Source organism: Oryx dammah, unplaced genomic scaffold (genome assembly GCF_014754425.2).
Source record: "Oryx dammah isolate SB20612 unplaced genomic scaffold, SCBI_Odam_1.1 HiC_scaffold_27, whole genome shotgun sequence".
Taxonomy (NCBI): Eukaryota; Metazoa; Chordata; class Mammalia; order Artiodactyla; family Bovidae; genus Oryx; species Oryx dammah.
Genome location: NW_024070211.1, coordinates 71,667,258 through 71,693,717, shown reverse-complemented (window position 1 = coordinate 71,693,717; position 26,460 = coordinate 71,667,258). Strand labels below are relative to the sequence as shown.

Genomic DNA, 26,460 nt, shown 5'->3' with positions numbered 1-26,460 from the left:
GTCTTTTTCCAATGAGTCAACTCTTCGTGTCAGGTGGCCAAAGTACTGGAGTTTCAGCGTTAGCATCATTCCTTCCAAAGAAATCCCAGGGCTGATCTCCTTTAGAATGGACTAGTTGGATCTCCTTGCAGTCCAAGCGACTTGCAAGAGTCTTCTCCCACACTACAGTTCAAAAGCATCAATTCTTTGGCACTCAGCTTTCTTCACAGTCCAACTCTCACATCCATACATGACTACTGGAAAAACCATAGCCTTGACTAGATTGACCTTAGTCGGCAAAGTAATGTCTCTGTTTTTGAATATGCTATCTAGGTTGGTCATCACTTTTCTTCCAAGGAGTAAGCGTCTTTTAATTTCATGGCTGCAGTCACCATCTGCAGTGATTTTGGAGCCCCCCAAAATAAAGTCTAACACTGTTTCCACTGTTTCCCCATCTATTTCCCGTGAAGTGATGGGACTGGATGCCATGATCTTTGTTTTCTGAATGTTGAGCTTTAAGCCAACTAAGAAAGGGTTACTTTGTTACACTTTTACACACGTACAAAGTCTATCTCTGCTTAGGAAAGCGTTAATTTGTTTTTCATAATTAATCAAGGCAGAGTTTTAAAACAATACTCTTGTTTCCTAAAGTACCTTCTCTAGATTCATTAAATAGGAGCAGTTCTTATTGGTGAGTTTCTGCTTTATGTTGAAACCCTGGAATTTTTTTACAATGAGGACAACTTTGTAATTTGAAACTATTGTCACTGACATGCTTAAGTCCGATTTGCCATTTTAATTGGATTTGTTTGAAGGGTTTATGCATAAAAGGCTATGATTTTCTAAGTGGCAGAGTTAATAGCCTATTCCAGTAGGCTACATTTACTTGACCTGGAACTCAGATGCCTTTTGATGGATTATAGATAATCTTAGTATTTCCAGCTTCTACTAGTATACTAACTTCAGGGATATATTTAAATGCAATTTCATGTGTTCATACCCTCTCCTGTGAATCAGAGGTAGATGTTTTACATTGTGTTGCTTGCACATAGCTGAGAAGACACTGGCTTTACCTTTAGATGGGTCAGATCCCTTAAGTGCCTACTTGTGCTGGTCACTTCACCAGCATTTTCCAAACCTACCTTTTCTCAGATCTAAAACACACTGATTGAATAAGGACAGTCACTGCTTATAATTCATGGTAGTGATGTTCTAGAAGCTTGCTACAAACACTGATTTGGTGTGTAATGAATCATAACTCCTAAGGGAAATAAAGAGTTCGGTTTCTACTAGCCTGTGGTGTTAATGTTTTCATTATCCAATCAGCACTTTATCTCCATGTATGTTCTATGTATATCTTTTTAAAATACCTTATTTAATATAGTTGATACCTTAACATTGAACTCATGGCTAATAGCATTGTAACTCATACCTGAATGAAGCTGATCTAACATATATGTTTTATATGTAAGATATATCATAGCTTTTTTTCAGTTAGGGACAATATGTGACATTTCAGCACTACATTTGAGGGCCAAAACAGCAAGAACACAGAAGTGTAAAAAAACATGGCATTAAGTAGAGCATGGAAAGGATGCTTGTTTACGGTATGAGAGCTACAGAGTATTGCCCTGTTCAACCTCAGCTAGCAGTGTGGGCATTGATGACTCACATTTTCTGCTGCTCTATTCATGTTTGCAAATGATCATGAAAACACCTCAGATATTGATTTTGGGGTTGCAAATACATTTTACTGAGTAGGCAAATTTGCAAATATGTAATGGATAAGTAATGAGAAATGATTACATTATCATGTGCGCATGCTCAGTCACTAAGTTGTGTCCGGCTCTGTGCAACTATGTGGACTGTGGCCTGCCAGGATCCGCTGTCCATGGTATTTCCCAGGCAAGAATACTAGAGTGGGTTGCCATTTCCTTCTCCAGGGGATCTTCTGGACCGAGGGATTGAACCCAGGGATCAAACCCACATCTCCTGCATTGGCAGGCAGATTATTTACCACTGAGCCACCAGGAAAGCCCCTAATTACATTATCACTTGAGTTTAAAGATGGAGACTCAGACTTTAGATGTTGGAAAAATTCAGTTCAGTAATCATCTACCAAGACCTACTGGGCATTGAGCATGATACTAAGGGAGACATGGTCCATGATTCTAGGCTTGGCCCCTAGTTGTCAACTGGCCTAATGACTCATGTCTATATTTGTATAGATTTAAGAATGAAGTGCTTACTTTGTCTGAATAATTATTATTAAAATAATAATATTTATTTTTTAGTTCTTGCTTTAACATTGGCTGTTCTTACAGAAAGCAAAACCAATCTTTAAAACTTTAGATAAATATTTTAAAAGTAAGATTTGATGTCACACTTTCCATTATCTTTCTTTGAAAATTAGAATGAATGCACAGAATTTAGCTCATGATGAAGGGCTAAAAGTCAAAAGTAGAAGTCAACAAAACTGTAGGCTAGTCTAGATTTTGTTCTTGACAGATTTCTCCAGATGTGAGCAATGTGTCAAGAAATCCATGATGGTCAGTACTGGAATTAATGTTCCTAAGGCTGGCTTCTCCATCGTGGTGTATCGGTGCCAGAGAGATCTAGATTCACCCTTTCTCAAAATGAACCTATCAAGGTCCAGAAAACTGATACTAAGTCCCCTGCATATGAACCTTCAAGTTGCAAACTTTTGAAGATGCAAATGTGCCCCTGTTGCCAGCTGTTGTACTGCTGTACTTTTCAAGATACTGTACTGTAAGGTTAAAAATGTTTTATTTTTTATGTTTATTTATTGTTTGTGTGAGAAGTATTACAAACCTATTACAGTACAATACTATATAGTTGACTGTGTTAGTTGGGGAACTAGGCTAACTTTGTTGGACTTAATGAATAAATTGGACTTGTGAATGTGCTCTCAAAACAGAACTCATTGGGGACTTACTGTTGAACAGAAGAGTGAACTAATACATTTTATTTAATTTGTTTAAAAGTGTTATGGGAGAGTAAACTTAAAAGCATGCTGCTAAGTCGCTTCAGTCGTGTTCAACTCTGTGCGACCCCACAGATGGCAGCCCACCAGGCTCCCCCATCCCTGGGATTCTTCAGGCAACAACACTGGAATGGGTTGCCATTTCCTTCTCCAATGCATGAAAGTGAAAAGTGAAAGTGAAGTCGCTCAGTAAGTGTCCAACTCTTCGTGACCCCATGGACTACAGCCTACCAGGCTCCTCCATCCATGGGATTTTCCAAGCAAGAGTACTGGAGTGGGTTGCCATTGCCTTCTCCGAACTTAAAAGCATATATTTGTATATTCAAATTATCCTTGTTTCTGATTTGACCTATTCTGAGTAGATCCCTTGTAATTTTGCCCTGTGCTTCAGCTGATCTAAGACTGTTTATCACATTGCTGTCATCCCTTGTAGAAAATGGAATTCTGTCCTTGAAACTTAAACTCCCAGGTGACTACTAGCTTTGAAATCCCCTTCATAGAACCTGGATTTTGGGAAACATTCTGGACTTTTCCAAATCTAGACCTTTCCCTATACCTGTCAGAAGGTGCTTCTCTGAACTATGTGCCTGAATTTCCTATTTTGAACTCATAGGCCTGCTCCTAAGGGCAGGGGTGGCTCAAAGGTCCTTGCCCTGCCATCTGGCACTTCTAGTTACAGACTCTGCTGGGGAATTATTGTTGGAATCATCTTTGGTTTGATCACGTTCAAAAGCAGTGTAAAATTCCATTCATAACCAACAACAAATTAGATTCCACAGAATCTCTTCTGGAGGTGTGTGGCTTGAAGGAGTTTAGTGGTTTGAAGTTCAAATGGCTGTTCATTTAGAAGGTCTCTTACTCATCTGTAGGAAGGATAGATTTGTGAGGATTCAATAAGAAAACAGAGGAAGCAGCATATAGGACAGTGGCTGCCACATTTAATGGCTCAATAAGTACTGATTCTGACTGGGGGCAGGAGGAGCAGGGGACGACGGAGGGTGAGATGGCTGGATGGCATCACCGACTCGATGGACGTGAGTCTGAGTGAACTCCGGGAGCTGGTGATGGACAGGGAGGCCTGGCGTGCTGCGATTCATGGGGTCGCAAAGAGTCGGATATGACTGAGCGACTGAACTGAACTGAATTGTATTATGGATTTTTTTTTACTCTTCTCTAACTCCAGCAAATTATCAGCCTCATCTCTGAAATACCTGATCAGATTGTACTTCATATATAAGATGGTTGGTATTCAAATATAGTTAGGTGTACATATCATGCATATAAAGTTGTGAAATAGGAAACATCATATTAAATAGATTGTTCATAAACTTGGACTTCTGAAAATATGCATTCTATTTTGATTTTTTATTTCGATATAGTAGAAATGTATTTTGCAGCAAAAATATATTAATATGGGGACGCTGGCCAGAATATGAAAATAACTTCACTTACAGAGTTGAACATTCTGTTTATACTTGCAAGAAATGAGCGTTGGTAAAATCAGAGACCAAAGTAGTAGTTATAAGTTCTAGCTTTTGGAGGACAGGGGCCATTGTGGATGTGTGTACTTTTCAAAACCCTGTGTCTTTCCATATTGACTTAAATATAACAGGTCAATGAATATAACGTTGAATACAGAATTACAACTTGTATTGTCACCCTTTCCTCTGTTTCTCTCTCAACTTTCTTTTTTTCTTTAATGATTTCCTCTCGACCCGCCCCCTCCACCCCCCCACCCCCCCAACCCTCCACCCCGCAGCCGACCATATATTGGCATTTGACAGCACCGCAGGTTTTCCCAGTGAGGAGCAGTTATCCCTTCTTGGGTTCACACGACAGAAAAGCTGGTTGGTTGAATAGATTCAGTGTGGTTCCTTCTGCAAGTGCTTATCTTGTTCACTGGTCGCTTTGTAATTGTTATTACTTTGAAAAGGCATTTCTTTTTCATCTGGACACTCAGATTATATAGAAGGAGACTTTTTCCTATTGAGGTATATTCTTATCAGGATGTTTTTCTTCTATTTTATAAATAATAGTATTATTAGACATAGGATGAGGCTCTCTTGTAGTTGGTGCCAAAAGAAACAATACAATAGGGCATGTGCGGTAGGGGGTGAGCCAGATAGAGCAGCTATCTTGTTTTCCTTGCCTGCCTTTAATCAATGCACGTATTCTCTAAAAATGTTCTTATCCATCTTCTGTGGGCACTGTTTTGTGAATTTCCTTCCTTTCTTCCTTTTCTTTTGTGACAGTGTTTCTGTTTCTTTAATTTATCAAGGTGTCACATACAACAGACTTATTGTATTGTGCTAAAGACATTCTCCATTTGCAAGAAAATCTGTCTGTTGCTAGGTTTGCTTTTCTTTTGGACTAACTTGGACATTGCTATTTTGCCTTTGATCTTAAGAATGTGTTTCAGCTCCGGACTTTGTATATCAGTAATTTAAAAAAAAAAATGAATTGAGCCCTTCACCACAGCAAGTATATTGTCCTTCTTTAATGGAACTCCCATCTATGATGATCTGTTTTTATTGTGACTTTCAAGGACTGAACCTTTCTTGTATGTGGATGCCTGCAGAATCCTTTCCTTGTTTTGTTTTCATTTTTGTCTTTTAGACATGGGAGTGTAGCCAAGAAGCAAAGAAAATAACAAAGCATTTGTGATCAAGAATGTTTTTAGCTACAAATCTCAGGTTTATCATTATCCACTAAAAAAGTACATTATTTCTTTACCTGTTTAGTTGTAGGGGAGATGATTACACAGAAGCCATACAAAACTTGAGTGAATATCTTTTCTGAGCTTAGGAAAATGGCTAGAATCAAAAGGAAGTCAACCCTTTAGTAATTTACACATTCTATTTGCTTTTATGTAAAATTTATTAATCTCTAGTACATTTCTTTTGGAGAAGCAAATTTAGAAATCATTGAAGTGATGAATGCTTGAAATAGCTTTGGCTTTTATTTGCTACAGTCAAAAGCAGCTACCTTTAGTATATTTATTTTTTCAAGATTGATCCCATTTATTGCCTGTTTCAGTTTTTGTTGGATGTGATAGACATTGTAATCATTTTATTTCAGAGCAAATAACTGATGAGTTACTTATCTAGCAAGTAACTGCTTTTGATGTAATAAATTGCTCTCTGTTTTATATCTTTAGTTAAGCCCTGATACTGACTTGGTCCTACATCACATTTGAGCATAGTAAAATGGGGCTATATTACTGTATTTTTCTTAGTAAGTTGAATTGCTCACCTGCTTGCTTCAGTTGTATCTGACTCTTTGTGAACCTATGGACTGTAGCCTGCCAGGCTTCTCTGTCCATGAGGATTCTCCAGGCAAGAATACTGGAGTGGATTGCCATGCCCTCCTCCAGGGGATCTTCCCTACCCAGGGACTGAACCCACATCTCTTTATATCTCCTGCATTGGCAGGCGGGTTCTTTACTACCAGCATCACCCAGAAAGCCCCAGTAACCTGAATAGGTCAGATTAAAACCCAGTAAGATGCACAGTAATATGGAGTCAATGAATTTGTTGAGTATTTAGCATGTTTTGTAGTTTGTACAGATTTGTTCATGTCACCAAATATTTTTCTTATAAACACAGTTAGCCTAGAAGGAGCACTGGTTTGATTCCTATAGATAATGACTCTGTTCTTGCTCAGACTTTAATTTTTCTCAGCAAGGTAGTCAGCCTCTTTGACACTCCGTTTTCTCCTCTCTAAATTAAGAGTGGTACTTTGAAAGATCTCTTTGGGCTCTCATATTAGTGGCCTGTGATCTCTAAGATAGATTAGAAGCACCAAACAGTTACTTTCTCTTTCTCAGTATCTGCCGCAACTTACAGAGTTGTCATCGGCAGCATCCCCTGGAAGCAGGTTGGGTGGAACATCATTGTGAAACAGGAGCTTTTACATAAAATATTTTACATTAGGAAACTAAAGCTGGTCAGAAGTCATGAAGCAAAAAACGTGTCAAAGTTATGTAATCCTTCACCCTTAGAAACAGAGATAGCAGCTGCTGTGATCGTACTCAAATTGTGTTCCATCAATGGAAAAACTGATGTTCAACTCTATTTCCAAAATGACAGCTGAAGGAAATGAAAGAGGTGCATCTTCATGGGCAAAATAACTGACAGATCTTGTAGAAGGAACACTAGAGACTTCAGGTCTTTAATATTAAAGTCCTGGATTGTCAATAAATGAAAAAGATTACTGGGGACATTGAAGAGAAGTGTGCAAAAAGCCCAAAAGGCAACCAGTAGAACATTAGGACTGAGTTGAAAGAATCTGAGAATTAGAGAAGCATTGGATTTGATTAGTACCAGAAATGTTTCCTCTAGCAATTTTTTCTCTACTTGTGTTTTTTTCCATGTGAGTATCTGGCTCATTAATACTTATCTCCTACAAGTTATAGATGATAATGGTCATAAGCATGAACACTTCCACACAGCTTGCCAGCCACTGTTCTAAACACTTCATAAAAATAATGCATTAATTCCTATAGCAATCCTCAAAGGAGGTGTAGGACATTGAGGCACAGAGAGTGTATGAGACAAGAGAGCCAGTATGTGACAAGCGGCCCCCGAATTATAGTGGGTTATAAACGCAGTGGTATATTTCTTACTCCAGCAGGAGTCTGTGGTGCGTCTGCTGCTTGGCTTCAAGGCTGCCTCACTCCAGGACCCAGGCCAGCCTCTTTCTCAAACAATGCTGATCACAATGAGAAAGATAATAATGGCAGATTTTGTCCTAGCTCTACAAGTTTCTGCCCCAAAGTTACACATGTTCCTTCTACTCAACATTTCATTGCCAAAGTGGTTCTCCTGCCAAGACTGGTATCAGTGAGGTGGGGAAGTCAAAATGTTTTCCCAGAAAAGGAGCAGTCTGTATTTGTGAGTGATAGTACATTCTGTCTCAGGAGGGTTAGTAACTTCCCCTCAGTCAGTGAGTTGGTGGGTGGGTGAGCTTGGATTCCGAACCCACGCAGTCTGGTCGTAGAGTCTGTTCTGCTAACCACACCTCTGTTCTGCCTCTTCAGTTGCTTGACCCTCAGAGGGAATGAAAATGGATTTTGAGAGTTTTTTGTGAAATTCACACAGATCTTTAGTGTCCATATTACTGAACAACAATGTGCCAAGAAAAATCGTTAACTCCAGCTAGAATTATACCTGTCCAGGTGGCACAGTGGTAAAGACTTTGCCTGTCAATGAAGGAGATACAAGAGACATGAATTTGATCCCTGGGTTGGGAAGATCCCCTGGAGTAGGAAATGGCACCCCACTCTGGTATTTTTGCTTGGAGAATTTTGTGGACAGGGAGCCTGGTGGGCGGTAGTCCTTGGGGTCACAAAGAGCAGGCCATAATTGAGCACACATTCACACACACTAGAATTACATGGATAGCACAGCATTCAGATGAGAATGGGGCTTTGAGACGAAGAGTGTCTGCCTCCAAATCCTGACATCATCAGTCACTACCTCCAAGACCTTTGAGCAGATAAATAATCTTTTTCTGCCTTATTTTCCTTATCTGTAGAATGGGGATAACAATAGTGCCTACTTTTTGGTTAGGATGACGATTAAATGAGTTAATAACTAACATGCTTGGAATATAATCAAAAAGTGAGTGTTAAGATTGTTGTTATTACTCTTATTATCTAGTTTCTTAAATGTAACCAAAATTTGTTAAAAAATGATTCCTCACTTCTTTAACCACCTTCTGACTTGAGGATGATGAGTGCCTGTCATTCTTCAGAAAATGGCTTTTTGTTGAATTTAAACTACTCACAACCTGACTTTTTCTTCTCTTGTTTTAAGATATGAAAGATGCCTTCATTTTTCAAATGTTTCTCTTTAGTAAAACAGGTAATTTAAATGCTTAGATTTAATTACCTATAAACGGAAAGTTTTCAGTAACCTGTTTCGACAGAATTAATTTTGTTGCCTGGATGTTGTGCTATTATTCTTCTTCAAAAACATCTGCTGTTGTTTGCATATGAGTTGTTTTCCTTTTTCCTAAAATATTTTTACTTCTGTTGAGAATATCCTATGTGGTCATATATCTGAGATTTTTTTTTTCCCCACTAGGGTCTTACCTGGTGTCACATATATTATATGATTTCACAGATTGGTTTCTCAGACATTAGATTCTTTCACCCGTGTCTTCTCTTTTCCCTCTAAAATTTCCCATTGTTGACTTTTTGGTGGCTACTCAGTTCAGATACTAATTGGATAGTATATGTAGTTGGGCACAGTTAGGTTTTTTACAAAGAATATAGGAAAATATGAGCTTTTATTTTCTAGCTTTTCTACATTAACATTCCTTTAAATGTGCCTTTAAAAGATTGTCTTGTTATTGTTGGTGTTTTGAATAGACTTGCTGATAATGGTGTAAGGGCAGGAGCTAGAGGATAAAGATACAACCTGATTTTTTCATATCTTCTGAGAGTCTTCTCTCTAGTTTTAATATTATGTGTACTGTGTGAACATGTACAGAATGCTTCATAGTTGATAGTATTGCTAGGAATGTGCTCAACATAAATTAAGTAACACTGACAGTGGGGCTAGTAAGGCAATATATAGAAAGCATATATGGACTAAAACTATTCTAGAAAGAAGTGAGAAATGTGCTCAATATAAATTTTTAAGTCACAGAAGTAGTGAAAGGGTCAAGAGAATATGAAGAAAGCAAGGTATAGGCTCCATTCTAGTCCAGTATTTTAAAAGGACTCCTCAAAAGGAGTTAGTCCAATTAAAATGAATGCAAAAATTATTAAATTAAGAAAAAGTATGATATCTGGTTGTTTACTTTTGCTACAGGTCCAAGTAAAGATTAATTAGGAAATCTATAGAAACCATTTTCCAAAGAGAAGACAACACATATTAGCAACCCATGAGATAGACTGTTTTCTTCTCTGAAACAGCCCCCAGCCTATATTAGTGAGGAGTATGTCTAAGACTGTGCTGTGACCTTGACCTCCAGGCCAAAGCCCATCAACTCAGAAGGTGTGCCCTACTCAAGCTGTGCCAATCAGGATCTTATTCCAGGGAATTTAAAATATTAAACTGGTGAGAAATAGAAACCAGAAGTTCCCAGAACGGAGCTCAAGCATTATAGCCGTGCCTAATGAGAAGGTAAATCAATTCTGGACATGCTCTGGGTCCTGCCCTTTCTAGGCTTTGGTGGTTCAGTTGCTCCTAAAATAAAATAATCTGTTCAGTAAAAAGCTTCATCTTTCCTATGCTAGCTGGAGTTTGTTTCTGTTACAACCAGGAAGAAACAGACTCATACATTCCCTATGAAAAGATAGAGAAAAAAAAAAAGAAACAGGTTACAAAGCTCAATAATGAAAATTCTGAAAGTAAAGTAAGTGAGCTAGGTTCTGATAGATTATGGATTCATTAATATGAACTGGCAAATGATCAAATCTTCCAAAATTATTCTTCCTGAATGCTTCAGGGAAGGTTATTAAGTTGGATAGTTTATAAAAATCAGAAAATTAATAGTTCTAAGGCTTGATAATGGCTTGTTGGGAGAGACTCGCGTTAGTGGGAGCCTGGTCATGGGTTCTGTCTCTAGACAGAGCAGTTCCAGGACTGCACATGACTCCTAACTCCTTATTATCTGCCAGTGACCAGTTCACATCCCTGTAATGAAGGTGGTGGCCAGAGAGTGAGTTAAGTGTAGTTACAAGTGAGAAGGTGGCAGCCAGAGTAAATATGTTTGCAAATCATCCCCACTCTGAAAGACCAACCAAGTCAGTATTCTAATAGCACAAGGAGGCTGCACTTTATCTTATACTAGATATCACAGTAGCCTTTCAGTTCAGTTCAGTCGCTCAGTCATGTCTGACTCTTTGCGACCCCATGGACTGCAGCACACCAGGCTTCCCTGTCCTTCACTATAGCCCGGAGCGTGCTCAGACTCGTGTCCATCGAGTTGGTGATGCCATCCAACCATATCATCCTCTGTCACAGTAGCCTTAGTAAAAGCAATACAAAGATGAAAGGACTAAAAATATCTTTGTCACTAAGATAATGTATATTTTTGGAAGTTTAGATATGAAGTGTGCCATTTGAGTCATTCATATAGACTTCTTGAACTTTCTTGAGAAGCGGCATGGTAAAAGAAGTGAGTTTATTAGATGAGAAACAATAGGAACAACTTTGCAATAAATACTTTATAGTTCTATAGTCATAAATTCCTAGGTTTGCCTTCTGACTTATATAGCTCTTAACTTGTCTAAATGTGACCACCGTTTCCTCTATAAAGACCTCCTTGATTCTCTTGGTCAGAAGTACATATTCCTACTAAAACTATATGACACTTGCTTGGGGCAGCCATTATATTTTACTAAGCTCTGTGTATATTTGCTTGTAGAGAGAGGGAATAAGTCCAAACACATATACTTGGTAGCTGTATGTTAAAATTTAAGTGTATCTGAATGTATTCATTTGTTAGGGCTGCCCTAACAAAGTACCACACACTCGCTGGCTTAAATAACAGAAATGTTTTGTTTCATGGTACTGGAGGCTACAGATTGCTTCTTCTGAGGGTGTCTGTTCCATGCCCTTTGCCTAGCTTCTGGTTTGCTGGTAGTTCTTTGATTTACACAAGAATCTTCACAATCTCTTTCTTTGTTGTCACATGGTATACTCTCTGTTTATACCCATCTTCAAATTTACTCCCCTTTTTAAAGGACTCCAGTCATATTGGATTAGGGCTCACTCTAATGACTATGTTTTAACTTGACTACCTCTGTAAAAACACTGCCTCCAATAAGGTCACATTCTGAGGTACTGGGAGCTGGGACTTCCAACATATAAAGTCATTCAAATTTTAGGGGGACACAGTTTAACTCATAACACTCGCTATAGACCCTGTTTTCTGAGACATGATGCTTCCTGACTACAGGGATTAAGCCTTACTTGTCATTGTATCTGAGACTAGCCAAGTGCTTCCAGCATAGTATGTGTGTGCTTAGTTGCTCAGTTGTGTCCAAATCTTTGCGACCCCATAGCCTGTAGCCCACCAGGCTTCTCTGTCCATGGGATCTTCCAGGCAAGAATATTGGAGCAGGTTGCCATTTCCTCCTCCAGGGGATCTTCCCAGCTCAGGTATTGAACTTGGGTCTTCTGTGTCTCCTGCTTTAGCATGTGGATTCTTTACCACTGAACTACCTGGGAAGTCCCATCCAAAACACTAGACAGGACAATATTTGTGGGACAAATTTATGGCATTGCTAATCCATTCTAAGTGGCCACCACGTTGTTGAGCCAAATTCACCTTGGATGTGCAGCTCATTTCACAAGTGAAGGAGTACTTAGAGGATAAACTGTGTTCTGTGTTGCAGTCTTACCATGGCTTTCTTCATTATCTCCTTTAATTTAATTCCCATAGGAACTCAAAAGCCTTATTTTTCTTGGTCTAGACAGATGGCTTGAATCTACTCACAGATACTGTCTTGAGACCTTCATGAAAATAGAGACAGATGAGATTTCAGGGCTATTGATAATTGAAAGCCAAGAAAACCAAATTAATTGTCATATAAAGGCTTTTGTCTCACATACCCACAGGTATGTAATGCTCCTTAGGAGATAGTTAACATGTGTTTTCTTTAAAAATTCTCTTTACATATTAAATGACACTACAGCTCCTTCCTTTTGAATGTTACTAAAATTCCAGTGGTCCTATATGGATGTGAAAGTTGGACTGTGAAAGCTGAGCGCTGAAGAACTGGTGCTTTTGAACTGTGATGTTGGAGAAGACTCTTGAGAGTCCCTTGGACTGCAAGGAGATCCAACCCGTCCATTCTAAAGGAGATCAGCCCTGGGTGTTCATTGGAAGGACTGATGCTAAAGCTGAAACTCCAATACTTTGGCCACCTCATGCGAAGAGCTGACTCACTGGAAAAGACGCTGATGCTGGGAGGGATTGGGGGCAGGAGGAGAAGGGGACGACAGAGGATGAGATGTCTGGATGGCATCACCGACTCGATGGACATGAGTATGAGTAAACTCCAGGAGTTGGTGATGGACAGGGAGGCCTGGTGTGCTGCGATTCATGGGGTCGCAAAGAGTCGGACACAACTGAGCAACTGAACTGAACTGAAAATTGATGGAAGAAAATGAAACATTATTAATGAAGTTCTATTGTTTTTCCATTGCTTTTCTTAATTGACAGGCATAAAATAAACCTAGATGTATCTTTTTTAGTGGAATTTTAATATTAAAGGAAGACCTATGGGTGCAGAATATGAGAACATACAAAATTTCACATTTCTTAGAAAACTTAGAAGCCAAAGGAATCCTCATTCAGAAATCCAGGTTTTTCAGAAGTGACAGTTAAGTTTAAAAAATTAAACAGCCCTTCAATGAGTCATAAAATGTGTCTCAAGAAGATCTTTTTTAAAGTCCTTAAACTTTGCTTAACATTCAAGAAAAAAATTACAGCAAGAGTTAAGACTCAGATTTCCTGTATTAAATGGGAGGAGTTTTTTGTTGTAATATGTATTTTAGATACACATTAGGTAGAAGACCTTTGGGATTTTCTTCTGCCCTACAAAAAGAAGAGAAGAAAATGGGGTTGTTTTAACTCAGTGTTGTGTTCAATAAAGTTAGTAGACCCTGTGTTTATAAAACATGTTGGGATGAAAGCATGTATTCTTCTAGTGAAAGCTAATAATTCTAAGTATTAGAAATATAGAAGAGAAAGCCCAGAAATATTTCTTCACTAGTTTATTTATTTGCTAACAAGAGTACATGGTTCATCTAAAATGAGCAGAGTTCTGCAAGTGTGTTGGTAGTAGTAGGACTTACTATTGGCACATTTTGTTAAGCTCTGGGGCATGGGACTAACCTCTGATAATCAGTACAGATTCAGATACTCAGAAGACAGTTTGTGGTCTTGCCTCAAGTCCATAGGTTGTCTTTGCCCTGAAGCATGATCTTTCATTCATTGAGGATATGTCTGTGCCTCTGACACACAAGATGGTGAAGTCCTACTTGCCTGGGTCTTAACGCCCAGTAGAGGTGAGAAACTGGTAAGCAATTATGATACAGTAGGTGGAACAAGTGGCTGTATGGATGTTCACTAAATGAACATGCGGGTATCATTTGAGACACCATTTTTGAGAGTGGAAGAACGTTCATTGTAGAACAGTTTATTTTAATCTTTATATTACAGTTGATTAACAGTGTTGTGTTAGCTTCAGGTGTACATCAAAGTGATTCAGTAATACATATACATGTATCTGTTCTTTTTCAAAGTCAAAAATACTTACGTGATGTCTTATTTAGAGAACTTTTAGAAAATTCTCAAGAAATTTAGAAAATTGGAAAAAAAACATTGATAGCACTTCAGAAAACACCATGAGGAACAGCATGTGGATAGAAGACCTTCAGGAATTCAGGCAAATGAGTGTGCATTTGTTTTTACTTATTATCTCTTTATTTCAATATACTGAATGCTCTAAAAAGTTTGTGTTAATTTTTTTTTTGGTAGAAAGGGAATTTGGTTAATTAGCACAACACACTGTTACTACACTGCCTCTCTCTCTCAAAGTCAGTGGGTGTGTATGCTGCCTTAAGTTTTGCTGCCCCAGATCATTTAAGGTCACCAATTTAGAACCACTCTCAACTTACTGCATTTTATGGATTGTGGATTTTAATTGAGTCCTCTGAAATATGAAATAAGAGGGTGATTTTTGAGTTGTACAGACATTTCTTTCATCTGGGTTATAGCTTTCAAAGTTTCTCTTTAAGTCTCCTCTTGCTCTGAATATCCAAGTGGATGAGTAATTAAATGATCTGTTTTGGAAGGCTAATTAATTTAACCATTACTCAGGGCTTGTTGCCACTGATCTCCCCATCTGCCCACTCCACAGGCGCACCTGGCACTCGGCATTGTCCTGCCTCTCTGGCCGACACCTCCCTAGGATGCCTGTGTGTGCAGAGAATGGTTCTAGGCCTCCTGGGGGAACAGACCTGCTCTCCTCTCTCTCTCACACACATGCTCTTATCTAACATGGGGCCCATTCAGAAATGGGAAGGTGGATAACTTATTGAAACTTTTCTCTAAGAATTTTGAGTGTGACTCTCTGCCCCAAGGTATAAATGATAGGAATCATTTATCTCATTTCCCTTCGGGCACTTGGTGAGATCTTTGTAGGGAAAAAATGGGGGTGGGGATCATTAACTGAAACAAAATGTGTGCCTGAACTTAGGTTTATATGGGGAATATCAGTAGTATTTTTCTTCTACTCTGCCAGAAATGTAGGTTCATAGTTCTTGGAATTCAGTAGTCCTTGAAAAGTTTGATCAGAAATTTTCCTATTGATTGCCCTGCAAATAGTCAAGAAAGTTTTATCCTTAAAGACCCTCATTATTTCTCACATTATTGTGACCCTGACAAGGGTTCTTGACCTCCTTAATCAATAGAAATTGATCAGAGGTCAGACAGGAAATTCAGGCAAGGTGTTATGGGGGCCAGAGCTTGGAGAAGCAACAGGTTCTCTTCCTCACTCACTCCCAGATCGGGGAGGTAAGCTGGTTCCTTATATTTGGTGAAGGTAGAGGTGTGTCCAGGAGTCCAGTGGAGGGGTGGCTTAGGTGGTTCCACTGCTTTGGTGGTGGTATGTTCAGGAGGCATGCAGTGACCTGCTTTTGCTCCCTGCTCCTCAGAAGTGGCAGCTGGGTTTTTTGATCTCTTTGTATCTTGTTGTCCATGATTTGCTTCAGTTGCACATGCACACAGTTATTTTTAGTCCCTTATAGTTTCTTTGTATTTTGTTGCTGGAGGAGATGTTTTTCCAGCAAGCCTTTCTGCAAAGGGTCTCAGGTCCAGCCTGTTTCAATTGGTGATTCCTTTTCTAGCAGTAGAGGCAATGTTTTATAGCTGATGGTAAATACAGAGGCATAGGTTTTAGCAAATGAGATTTTAGCTACATAAGTATTCATTGCTATTTTGCAAATATAGAAATACCTCTGTGGTTGTATTTGAACTTAACAGCAAGGGCACAGTGGGCATGTTTTCCAGACTACTTGAGCCTCAGGTTGCCCAGGGAAGGCAGGTGTCACTGTGCATCAAGAGCACTTAGACTGTGGACCAGAGTGGGGGGATGGGTGGGTGGGGGGTTCCAGGGGCCCTACAACCTTTTCAAGAATTCAGAGTTCGAAACTGTTTTTTATAAGAATACTATGTTATGGGTATTTTTCACTCTTATGGGTGTACAGTGGTTTGCCAGGGGCTACTCAGTGTATAACACTGCCACATCCTGAATACAGAAGTAGTTATGGGAATCCAGATGTCATTTTTTGTTAGGCAGACATGGAAGGCATTAGCAAAACTATAAAACACTGCCATTCTTTTTATTAATTTTAGTTTTGTATATAGTTGTATTTCATAATTACATATTGTTTATCTATAATGAAATTATTTTTTCAAATAGATTAGTATATGTAGTATACATATTATACTATAAGTTAATATATATTTAAAGTCTGTTTTAATTTTGAATATGGGAAACATTGGTAGGTATAACCTACATAAATTAAAGCACTTTGGAGTCCTCAGATTTTTTCCAGAGTGTAAAAAGTTTCTAAAAAAATTTGAGAATCATTGCTCTGTGTCCTGTTGATGATAGTAATACCTAACTCATGGGATTGAAGTTGCAATATTTTATATATTTAGAACTGTGCTTGACATACTAACTTTTCAATAAATATTAACTTAATATTATTTTTTGTAATTGTGATATGGTATATTGGAATGGAAAAGGCTGAAGAAGTCAATTGAATTTCTCTGAAAAAACAAACAAACAAACCTGGATAACATCATTGTCTCCTTGGCAAAACTTGGAACTGAAGTCCAATACTATCACCTGCAAAACTTAAGGAATTTAATAGTACAATCAAGATCTGTAATAGACATTCTTAATAACTAAAATACTTGTGGAAACAGACCTGTTTTTCTATATGACTTGCTGCTAAAAACATGAAATTTGGAAAATAATTTTCTTAGAAATAGGAGAATGCACCTATTTGTTTAAAGGCAGATAAATTTCTATTTTTTGAAAAAATCATTACCTAACATTTATTTTAAAAACCAACTTTTAAGTAAGCAACACTTTTTAATACCCAGCACTCATGTTATGCTCATTCACCTTATGACACACGTGTGCCTAGGTATGCTCTCTGTCTGTTATACTCTGAGCTCTCTATTTCCCAGTGCCTAATGTCAGGCCAGGCCTAGAGTAAACTCACATTAAATGTTTGCCGAATGAATTAGTATTTCCATCATTGGATTGCTATGTATAATCAGCAGAACATTCCAAGTAAATTAAAATAGGGATATATATATACATTATATAATACATAAAATAACTGAGTTTAAATACTTTAAAATATAGGAGTTTATCCTCACAACCAAAACGAACATGAAGGTACAGTTTGGTGGGATATTAGAAGATTCTTAAATATCACAGTATCTTTCCTACAGTAAAGGAAATGGACTTTAGGTTTGTAAGCTGCTCTGTAATATTTTTTTAAAATACATATGTGAACGTGCTTAGTTGTTATACTTTATTTTTCTAGAAGAGTCAAATAGAAATAACACAGATTAGCTGGCAATTTGGTGAAAACACATAGAGTACTTACTGTATTGGTAGCTTGCTGGATGTACTTTTCGATCTGCACCTTTCAAATGTGTTGTGTATATAGCCAGTTTGGGTGTAATGAGACTTACAATAAGTAGAAGTAATTCTCCACACTCACACTGAGAATCAACCAGTGCTGCCCCTTCCTTCAGGGCAGTGTCACAGGGGTACCATCTGCTTGGTGGAGAGCAAGCCTGGACAGTGGCATCATTCCTATGCATTCAGGATGGATAGGGCTTCCTTGCAAATGGCAGCAGAACACCACTGACAGGGCTGCCTGCCCCACTCCTGCAACAGATGTCTGTTTGGTGCCCTGAAGTTTGAGGTCTCCACACATCAAAAACTGAATACAGTCCTGCTTTGCAAGCTGCTGTCTCTTTGGGGAACATTTTTCTAAACATCCAAACCTTGCAGGTCTTTTCTGGATTTTACAAATGCCAACATCCTGTTGATGTTGATATCATTGTAGACAATCTTTCTGTGGCTTAACTTGCAGGTGTATCAATGGTATTCTGAAGGTTCATGGTTCATGTAAATAATTTTGTTGTTGTTTGTTACAGTCTTTAGATGAGATTGTCTGGGGCTGCAATGAAGGATTTAGAAACCAGGGACTAATTCAGTATTTGGGTATAAACTTGAATAAAAATGTAGCTCTGTTTCATCCTTCTTGGAAAGAAAAGTTCTCTTTGCATTTAACTGAAGGACAAGTGAGTATTGTGATCTCTTTTGTTTTATTGTTTGTTTATTTTTTATATCCTTCTTTTATCCCTGTTCTATAAATAAGGGGCCACAGCTCTTGATAAAATATCTCTGGACATTTGCCTTGCAATCATAAAGTCAATATCCTCTTCATAATGAGTTACTGGCTTTGCCACAAGCACAAAACAAAACAGAGATGCATTGTAAAAGCACAGTTGTCCATTTTTAGCAGATAAGCTAAGGCTTTCAAATAGGAACCAGAGTATTTGGGAGTGGGTTTAATTTGCCTTGGGTAGCCTGCAAGTTAAAGATTCTTTATTTCTTATACAAAGCTGTTTTTAAGAACCCTGAATTTACATGAAAAAGATGCTGGTCCCAGTTGGTTCCATACATATATACTGGGACCATGAGAATTTGAAGATATGGCTTGCCAAGGGGCAACTACACCAAGGGCAAATGAGAGTACAGTTAAAAAAAAAAATTAAGTTTTAATACTTTAAGTTCATAATTTGAGCCCAGAAATATTAACATCTAGAAATCCTAAGAATTTTATCATAGATCATTTCACCCATTCAACAACTCCATTACTTTCTTAATTTTAATTTAAAAAAAAAAGACAATCCTTCTTTCATACACACAAAAAATACAATTCCTGCTGGGAAAAACTTCTGCTGACATAAAGTGTACATACATGAAATACCAAAAGCTTGAAAGATTTAGGGAATACAAAAATATGGAACCTCAAGACCCTTTTTGGTGAGTTTCAGCCTTGAAACCCTCTTTTCAAAGGAAATATGATTCAGAGCCTTACTATATGGAAATATGATTCAGAGCCTTACTACATGAGATAGCTCCTAGAACATAAAATTGGGGTTCCCTTGCTGTAGTGTGATTTAGCTGCCACTGGTCTTGCCAACCCACCTCATAGAAGACACTGGGCTTTTATTGGGCTTCCTTAGTAATATTTGTTCTAAGACATTATATATATTGTGTTTCGTAAACAAATGATTTAGAGCATTACAGAGCATAGGGCCAAAGAGGCACTTGTATTTGTTTTTCATGAAAATTCGCCTTCATCACCAGGCTGCTTTGAATGAGAGTAGTTCCCATAAACTAGACTAAAGTGAGTTTCTAACTTGTAAATGAAGACAACAGGGAGCAGGGCTAGGGATGGGAATTGTCTTTCCTGTGACTCAGACTACTTGGAGATTCTCTATGTTTGCATCACACAATTCCACATGGCTGTTTGAAAGTGGGCATATCTCTTCACATGTTGTTCACTTGCCAAATCACGTTCAACTCTATGGCACAGTAGACTGTAGCCCACCAGGCTTTCATGTCCATCAGTAACTCCCAGAGCTTGCTCAAACTAATGTCCATTGAGACAGTGGTGCCATTCAACCATCTCATCCTCTGTAGTCCCCTTCTCCTTCTGCCTTTAATCTTTTCCAGCATCAGGGTCTTTTCCAATGAGTCAGTTCTCATCAGTAGTCAAAGTATTGGAGCTTCAACATCAGTCCTTCCAATGAATATTTAGGACTGATCTCCTTTAGGATTGACTGGTTTGACCTCCTTGCAGTCCAAGGGACTCTCAAGAGTCTTCTCCAACTCCACAGTTCAAAAGCATCAATTTTTTGGTGCTGATCTTTCTTTATGGTCCAACTCTCACATCTATACGTGTCTACTGAAAAAAACCATAGCTTTGACTAGACAGTACTTTCTCGGTAAAGTAATGTCTCTGCTTTTTAATATGCTGTCAAGGTTCATTTCAGTTAAGCCGCTCAGTTGTGTCCGACTCTTTGTGACCCCATGAATTGCAGCACGCCAGGCCTCCCTGTCTATCAACTCCCGGAGTTCACTCAAACTCATGTCTATCGAGTCGGTGATGGCATCCAGCCATCTCATCCTCTGCCGTCCCCTTCTCCTCTTGCTCCCAATCCCTCCCAGAATCAGAGTCTTTTCCAATGAGTCAACTCTTCACATGAGGTGGCCAAAGTACTGGACTTTCAGCTTCAGCATCATTCCTTCCAAAGAACACCCAGGGCTGATTTCCTTTAGAATGGAGTGGTTGGATCTCCTTGCAGTCCAAGGGACTCTCAAGAGTCTTCTCCAACACCACAGTTCAAAAGCGTCAGTTCTTCGGTGATCAGCTTTCTTCACAGTCCAACTCTCACATCCATACATGACCGCTGGAAAAACCATAGCCTTAACTAGACAGACCTTGTTGGCAAAGTAATGTCGTTGCTTTCAAATATGCTATCTAGGTTAGTCATAGCTTTTCTTCCAGGAAGCAAACATCTTTTAATTTCATGGCTGCAGTCACTATCTGCAGTGATTTTGGAGCCTAAGAAAATAAAGTCTGTTCACTGTTTCCATTGTTTCCCCATCTATTTGTCATGAAGTGATGGGACCGGATACCATGATCTTTGTTTTCTGAATGTTGAGTTTTAAGCCAGCTTTTTCACTCTCCTCTTTCACTTTCATCAAGAGGCTCTTTAGTTCTTCTTCAATTTCTGGCATAAGGGTGGTGTCATCTGCATGTCTGAGGTTGTTGATATTTCTCTTGGCAATCTTGATTCCAGCTTGTGTTTCATCCAGCCCAGCATTTCGCATGATGTACTCTGCATATAAGTTAAGTAAGCAGGATGACAGTATACAGCCTTAACATACTTCTTTCCCAGTTTGCAGCCAGTCCAGTTTTCCATGTCCAGTCCTAACTGTTGCTTCTTGATGTGCATACAGATTTCTCAGGAAGCAGGTTAGGTGGTCTGGTATTCCCACTTCTTGAAGAATTTTCCACAGTTTGTTGTGATCTACACAGTCAAAGGCTTTAGCATAGTCAATAAAGCAGAAATAGATGTTTTTCTGGAACTCTCTTGCTTTTTTGATGATCCAGTGGATGTTGGCAATTTGATCTCTGGTTCCTCTACCTTTTCTAAATCCAGCTTGAACATCTGGAAGTTCTCTGTTCAAGTATTGTTGAAGCCTGGCTTGGAGAATTTTGAGCATTACTGCTAGCGTGTGAGATGAGTACAATCATGCAGTAGTTTGATCATTCTTTGTCATTGCCTTTCTTTGGGATTGGAATGAAAACTGACCTTTTCCAGTCCTGTGGCCACTGCTGTTTTCCAAATTTGCTGGCATATTGAGTGCAGCACTTTCACAGCATCATCTTTTAGAATTTGAAATAACTCAGCTGAAATTCCATCACTTCCACTAAATTTGTTCCTAGTGATGCTTCCTAAGGCCTACTTGACTTCTCACTCCAGGATGCCTGACTCTAGCTGAGTGATCATACCAACGTGGTTATCTGGGTCATTAAGCTCTTTTTTATACAGTTCTTCTGTGTATTCTTGCCACCTCTTCTTAATATCCTCGGCTTCTGTTAGGTCCATACCATTTCTGTCCTTTATTGTGCCCATCTTTGTATGAAAATTTCCCTTGGTATCTCTAGTTTTCTTGAAGAGATCTCTAGTCTTTCTCATTAGATTGTTCTTCTGTATTTCTTTGCATTGATCACTTAGGAAGTTTTTCTTATTTAGAGGAAAAGATATACTAAAGTAACAATCAAGGGAAATAAATACAATATAGATTAGAGTGTAGACTAGAAATTAAATGTTTCTATATTCAGTACAAAGAGAAAGCAATGAGTTCAGGTACTGTTATAATAACTTAATTATCATCATAAGCATCAAAGCAGTTTCTGGGTTTTCTTTATTTAGTTTCATGGTGTTATATATTCCAGTGAGAAATAATTTATTGATTATTTTGGTAAAAATTTTGGGTGTGATATTAAGTTTTTGTATGACATGAATGAGGTGTGTGTCATATAAAATCTCCTTTAATTGCTGTATACAGTGTTTTGTAGTGTAGCAGTCTTTTATTACATTTATTCCCTAAGTATTTTATCTTATTATAAATTCTTTAAATTTGATTTTCCAGTTGTGTGATGCTTGTACATAAAAACACAATTGATTTTTGTATATTCACTTGTATCACTGTGTATCACTGTATCACTATCACTGTACTCTATATTCACTGTATCACTGTGACTTCACTAAATTTTGTATTGTTTTGTAAATTCCTTGGGGTTTTCTGTTTGAAACATTATATTGTTTGTGAATACAGACAGTTGTTACCTCTTCCTATTTGGTAAAAGTGGAAAAGAAATGGAAGCAGTGACAGATTTTATTTTCTTGGACTTTGAAATCACTGAGGATGGTGACTGCAACCATGAAATTAAAAGATGCTTGCTCCTTAGAAAGAAAGCTGTGATGAACCTAGACAGTGTATTATAAAGCAGAGACATCATTTGCCAACAAATGCCCATACAGTCGAAGCTATGTTTTTTCCAGTAGTCATGCATGGATGTGAGAGTTGGACCATAAAGAAGGCTGAGTGCTAAAGAATTGATGCTTTCTAATTGTGGTGCTGGAGAAGACTCTTGAGAGTCCCTTGGACAACAATGAGATCAAACAAGTCAATCCTAAAGAAAATCAATGCTAAATATTCATTGGAAGGACTGTTGCTGAAGCTCCAGTACTTTATCCACCTGATGCAAAGAGCCTGACTCATTGGAAAGGGCCCTGATGCTGGGAAAGAACGAAAGCAAAAGGAGAAGGGGGCAACAAAACATGAGATGGTTAAATAGTATCACCAAATCAATGGATAGGAATTTGAGCAAACTCCAGCAGGTAATGCAGGACAGAGGAGCCTGGCATGCTATAGTCCATGGTTTACAAAGAGTGAGACACTACTTAGCGACTAAACAGCAAAACCAAATTTGATAATTGTATCTTTAATTTCTTTTTCTTACTTTATCAAGCAGAGTTATGCCATCTTTGAACTTCAATAAATGAAATAAATTAGCTGTATATTCATCTACATTTTCTTCTTTCACCCATTATTGTTGCGTTGAAGTCTTGATTATTCCTTCTTAGTACTTTATGATATTTTAATGTGTAATGTGTTCAGGTTTATCCATTCTACTGTTAATGGGTGTGTGCATTTTCAGTTTAATGGTGTTATGAGTAGTCCTTCTATGAAAAATATAGTACAATGTCTTTTAGTAAACATATATATATGTTTCTGTTGGGTTTATACCTCAGAGTGGACTTACTGATTCATAGACTACTAATGTAATCTTCTCCATTCTTTTGTGCTCATGAATACTTACCAAGTGTTTAGTTTTCTTATTAAACCAGAAATCTGTCATAGTCTTGTCTTTCAATTCTCTGCTCCTGCTCATCTGGACTTGGATCAGAAAACACGTGTGGGCTCTTTGCCTGGCTAACCTCAAAAAGGGACACAAGACCCCATCTCTTTCTGGCTTCTTCCCACCTACTTTGTTGCCATCTCACAGATTATAAGCACAGTCCTGCCCTTGGCTCCTAAAACTTTATCCCTTAAAAGTCTCCTGATTCTACGTTACCTCCTTCTAGTTTGTGTCTTTAGGTGTTTATTCAGAGAGAGAAATATTCCTACTACAAAGTCAGTCTACTTTGTGTGAAAGCGGAAGTGTTAGTTGCTCAGCTGTGTCTGATTCTTTTGCGATCCCATGGACTATATCCTGCCAGGCTCCTCTGTCTATGGAGTTCTACAGGCAAGAAAACTGGAGTGGGTAGCCATTCCTTTCCGCAGGGGATCTTCCAACCCAGGTATTGAACCTGGGTCTCCCATATTGTAGGCAAATTCTTTACCAAATGAGCCACCAGGGAAGCCCATATCCAAACTAAAATGCATGGCTTCTTGACAGTCTTGAGCATTTCAAATACATAAATGGTTAGAGAAGGAGAAATCCTTACCCTGATCTTAGATTCAGGTTGCTTCCTTGCTGCTTGCATGTAGCTGATCCTGTGTAGAGGGAAAGCAGAGGGCTGAAATAGCTTTCAAACTGAAGGCAGCAGAGGATTTCAGGGAAGATCCTTGCTAGAGCTAAGACTTGAGAATTACTGGAAGAGTTCATTACCCCTACTTCGTCTATCAACTTTTTAAGAATAATTGAAAAATTGGCCAAAATGAAGATATCTGTCACCTTACAAAAGTGTTTTTAAAATTTTAGTGACTCTTAGTGAAATCAGAATTCCAATTATAAAGGATACAAAGCTCTTAGAAACAGTTCCCTGTTGTGAATTAAAAAACAATCTGATTTTCAATTTCACATTTTCATATTTCCTAGATCCTGGAAAATGATATGCAGAATTTTAAAGTAGGTTTTGAACTAAGGAAAACCTAAAATTTGGTTGTGATATTACTATTTACCAGCTGGGGGCTTCATATATTATTTAGCCTCTTAGCCTCATTTCTATATGTATGAAATGGAGATAATAAAGCTTATTAATATTATAGAGTTGTTGTCAGTCTCATATGAAATCAGGTAGAATGGCCAGCACTGTTCCTGTTATGTATCAAGCCTGCCAAGGATTTTCTGTTTTTATTTCAAAAATGGTACCAGGTTACATTTTGTTTGCTTTTCAAATTCAATTATCTACATAGGGTGACAAAAGAAATAAAAATAATTAAAACTATTTATGAGCAAAGTTGATACAGAAAGGAAAACTGAAATATTTTAGCTATGGAACATTTATAAGTGATACATGCTCATGAAGTTAAAGGGAAACTTTGAGTTGGGATATAGCATTTATTTGGCTATTACAAAAATCCAAGGCAAAATATCTCTTTCATGACACGCAGTGAAAACAATGCACTTGTGACCAATCACTTTAAATATTTATAGAAAGTTTAGTGGAGGAAGTGAGCTAAACCAAGGAGGGGGTTTTCCTGGAGACGGCAAAAGGATGTTTCGAAGCCATGCCAGTGTCCCTCTGCCCTGAGAAGGATAGTCAGCTAATCATGTACTTTTGCTTCTCCAGGGAGAAGTTGGCTGTGGCCCGACTGCAGAGAGAAGTTGCCCAGAGAAGAAGTGAGGGGGCCATGGTAAGTCCTGGATGGTCTGTCCCAATTCCCAACCTCCCTTCCGGAGGTCTCTGGCTTGAAAGGCATTTTGTCTCATTAAGGATTTCAAAGGAAAATATTTGCTTGCAGCAAACTGAATGCTACATTGGTAAATAATATGTTTATAATGCAGTTTAAACAGATCTGCCATTTGCTGAGAGAGCAGGAAATATTAATTGGGAAAAATAACTCTTTGAGGGCTTTAAGGAGGATGTTAAAATGTTCAAAAGGTTGTTGGCATTATTTCTGAAGGATCAATCTCAGATTCTCAGATAAGGAGAGTGCAGTTTAATTCAAGCCTCTCAGTTCTACAAACCTGAACAACAACAACAACAACAAAAAAAACCTCAGAAACAAAACACAAGAACACTCAGATGTTTGCTAATGTAATTGTCTTTTACCCTCTTCTTTCTCTGAACTGTTTGCGGTGTATTTCTCCCTGTCCATTTCAGTATGTGCTACTTAGGAAACTGATGTTTCCTTGTGTTTTGATTTGTACTAAAAATCAATATAGGTGTTTTGGTGCAGGCAACTTCATTTTATAGACTTCTTTGCCAAAGTATCTGCCTGTGTATCCTTCTAAAATCAGAGACGACTGTCGGGGGACCTGGAAAATGGACTTGTGTGGATTAACTGCTGCTGTTACCTCTGAGAAGAGAAATCTGACACCAGATTTTTTTCCCCCCACTGATAACAAAACAGTGGCATGTGTTCAATTTCTCAGCCAATGGTTTTTTAAAAAGGGAGAAGCCACACATTTTTAAACCCTGAAAGCTGCTTCCATTTGATTTCATGAGAGTTAATTGGCAATTCATTTGCTGAAAAGAGTAAGAAACTTGTAAAATAAGCTGGCCTTGAACTTCTCTCCAGAGAGCAGGCAAAGGTCTGGAACAAGAGGCTGAATGTTCAGTGGGTTCTGGAAGTTTTGGTGGCCCTTGAACATACTTAGGGAGGTGATCACATTGCTTGCTCTGCTAGTGAACTCAAGGCAAAGAGAATCTTGACTGTTCAAACAATATGATCTCTGAACAACGATACAGGAATAAGTTGGAGAAAATGGAAGTTTAGTTACATGGTGAGTTGAAAATGTTCAATCTGGACTTACGCTGCATTGCACAATGTTTCTCAGCTAGGTCATTCTGTAATACTTCCATCTTTGTTCATGCTGGCT

The 26,460-nt window shown here is 38.3% G+C and overlaps 1 protein-coding gene across 4 annotated transcripts in view; it reads left to right on the top strand.

The window, feature by feature from the left end:
* Positions 1-26,460, top strand: part of NCKAP5 (NCK associated protein 5) — a 1,043,181-nt gene that overhangs the window by 397,734 nt on the left and 618,987 nt on the right. For all 4 annotated transcript variants that reach the window (XM_040228410.1, XM_040228409.1, XM_040228412.1 and 1 more), the window contains one exon: positions 25,208-25,271. In XM_040228410.1, the coding sequence (XP_040084344.1) occupies positions 25,208-25,271 (64 nt within the window). The remainder of the gene's footprint in view (positions 1-25,207; positions 25,272-26,460) is intronic.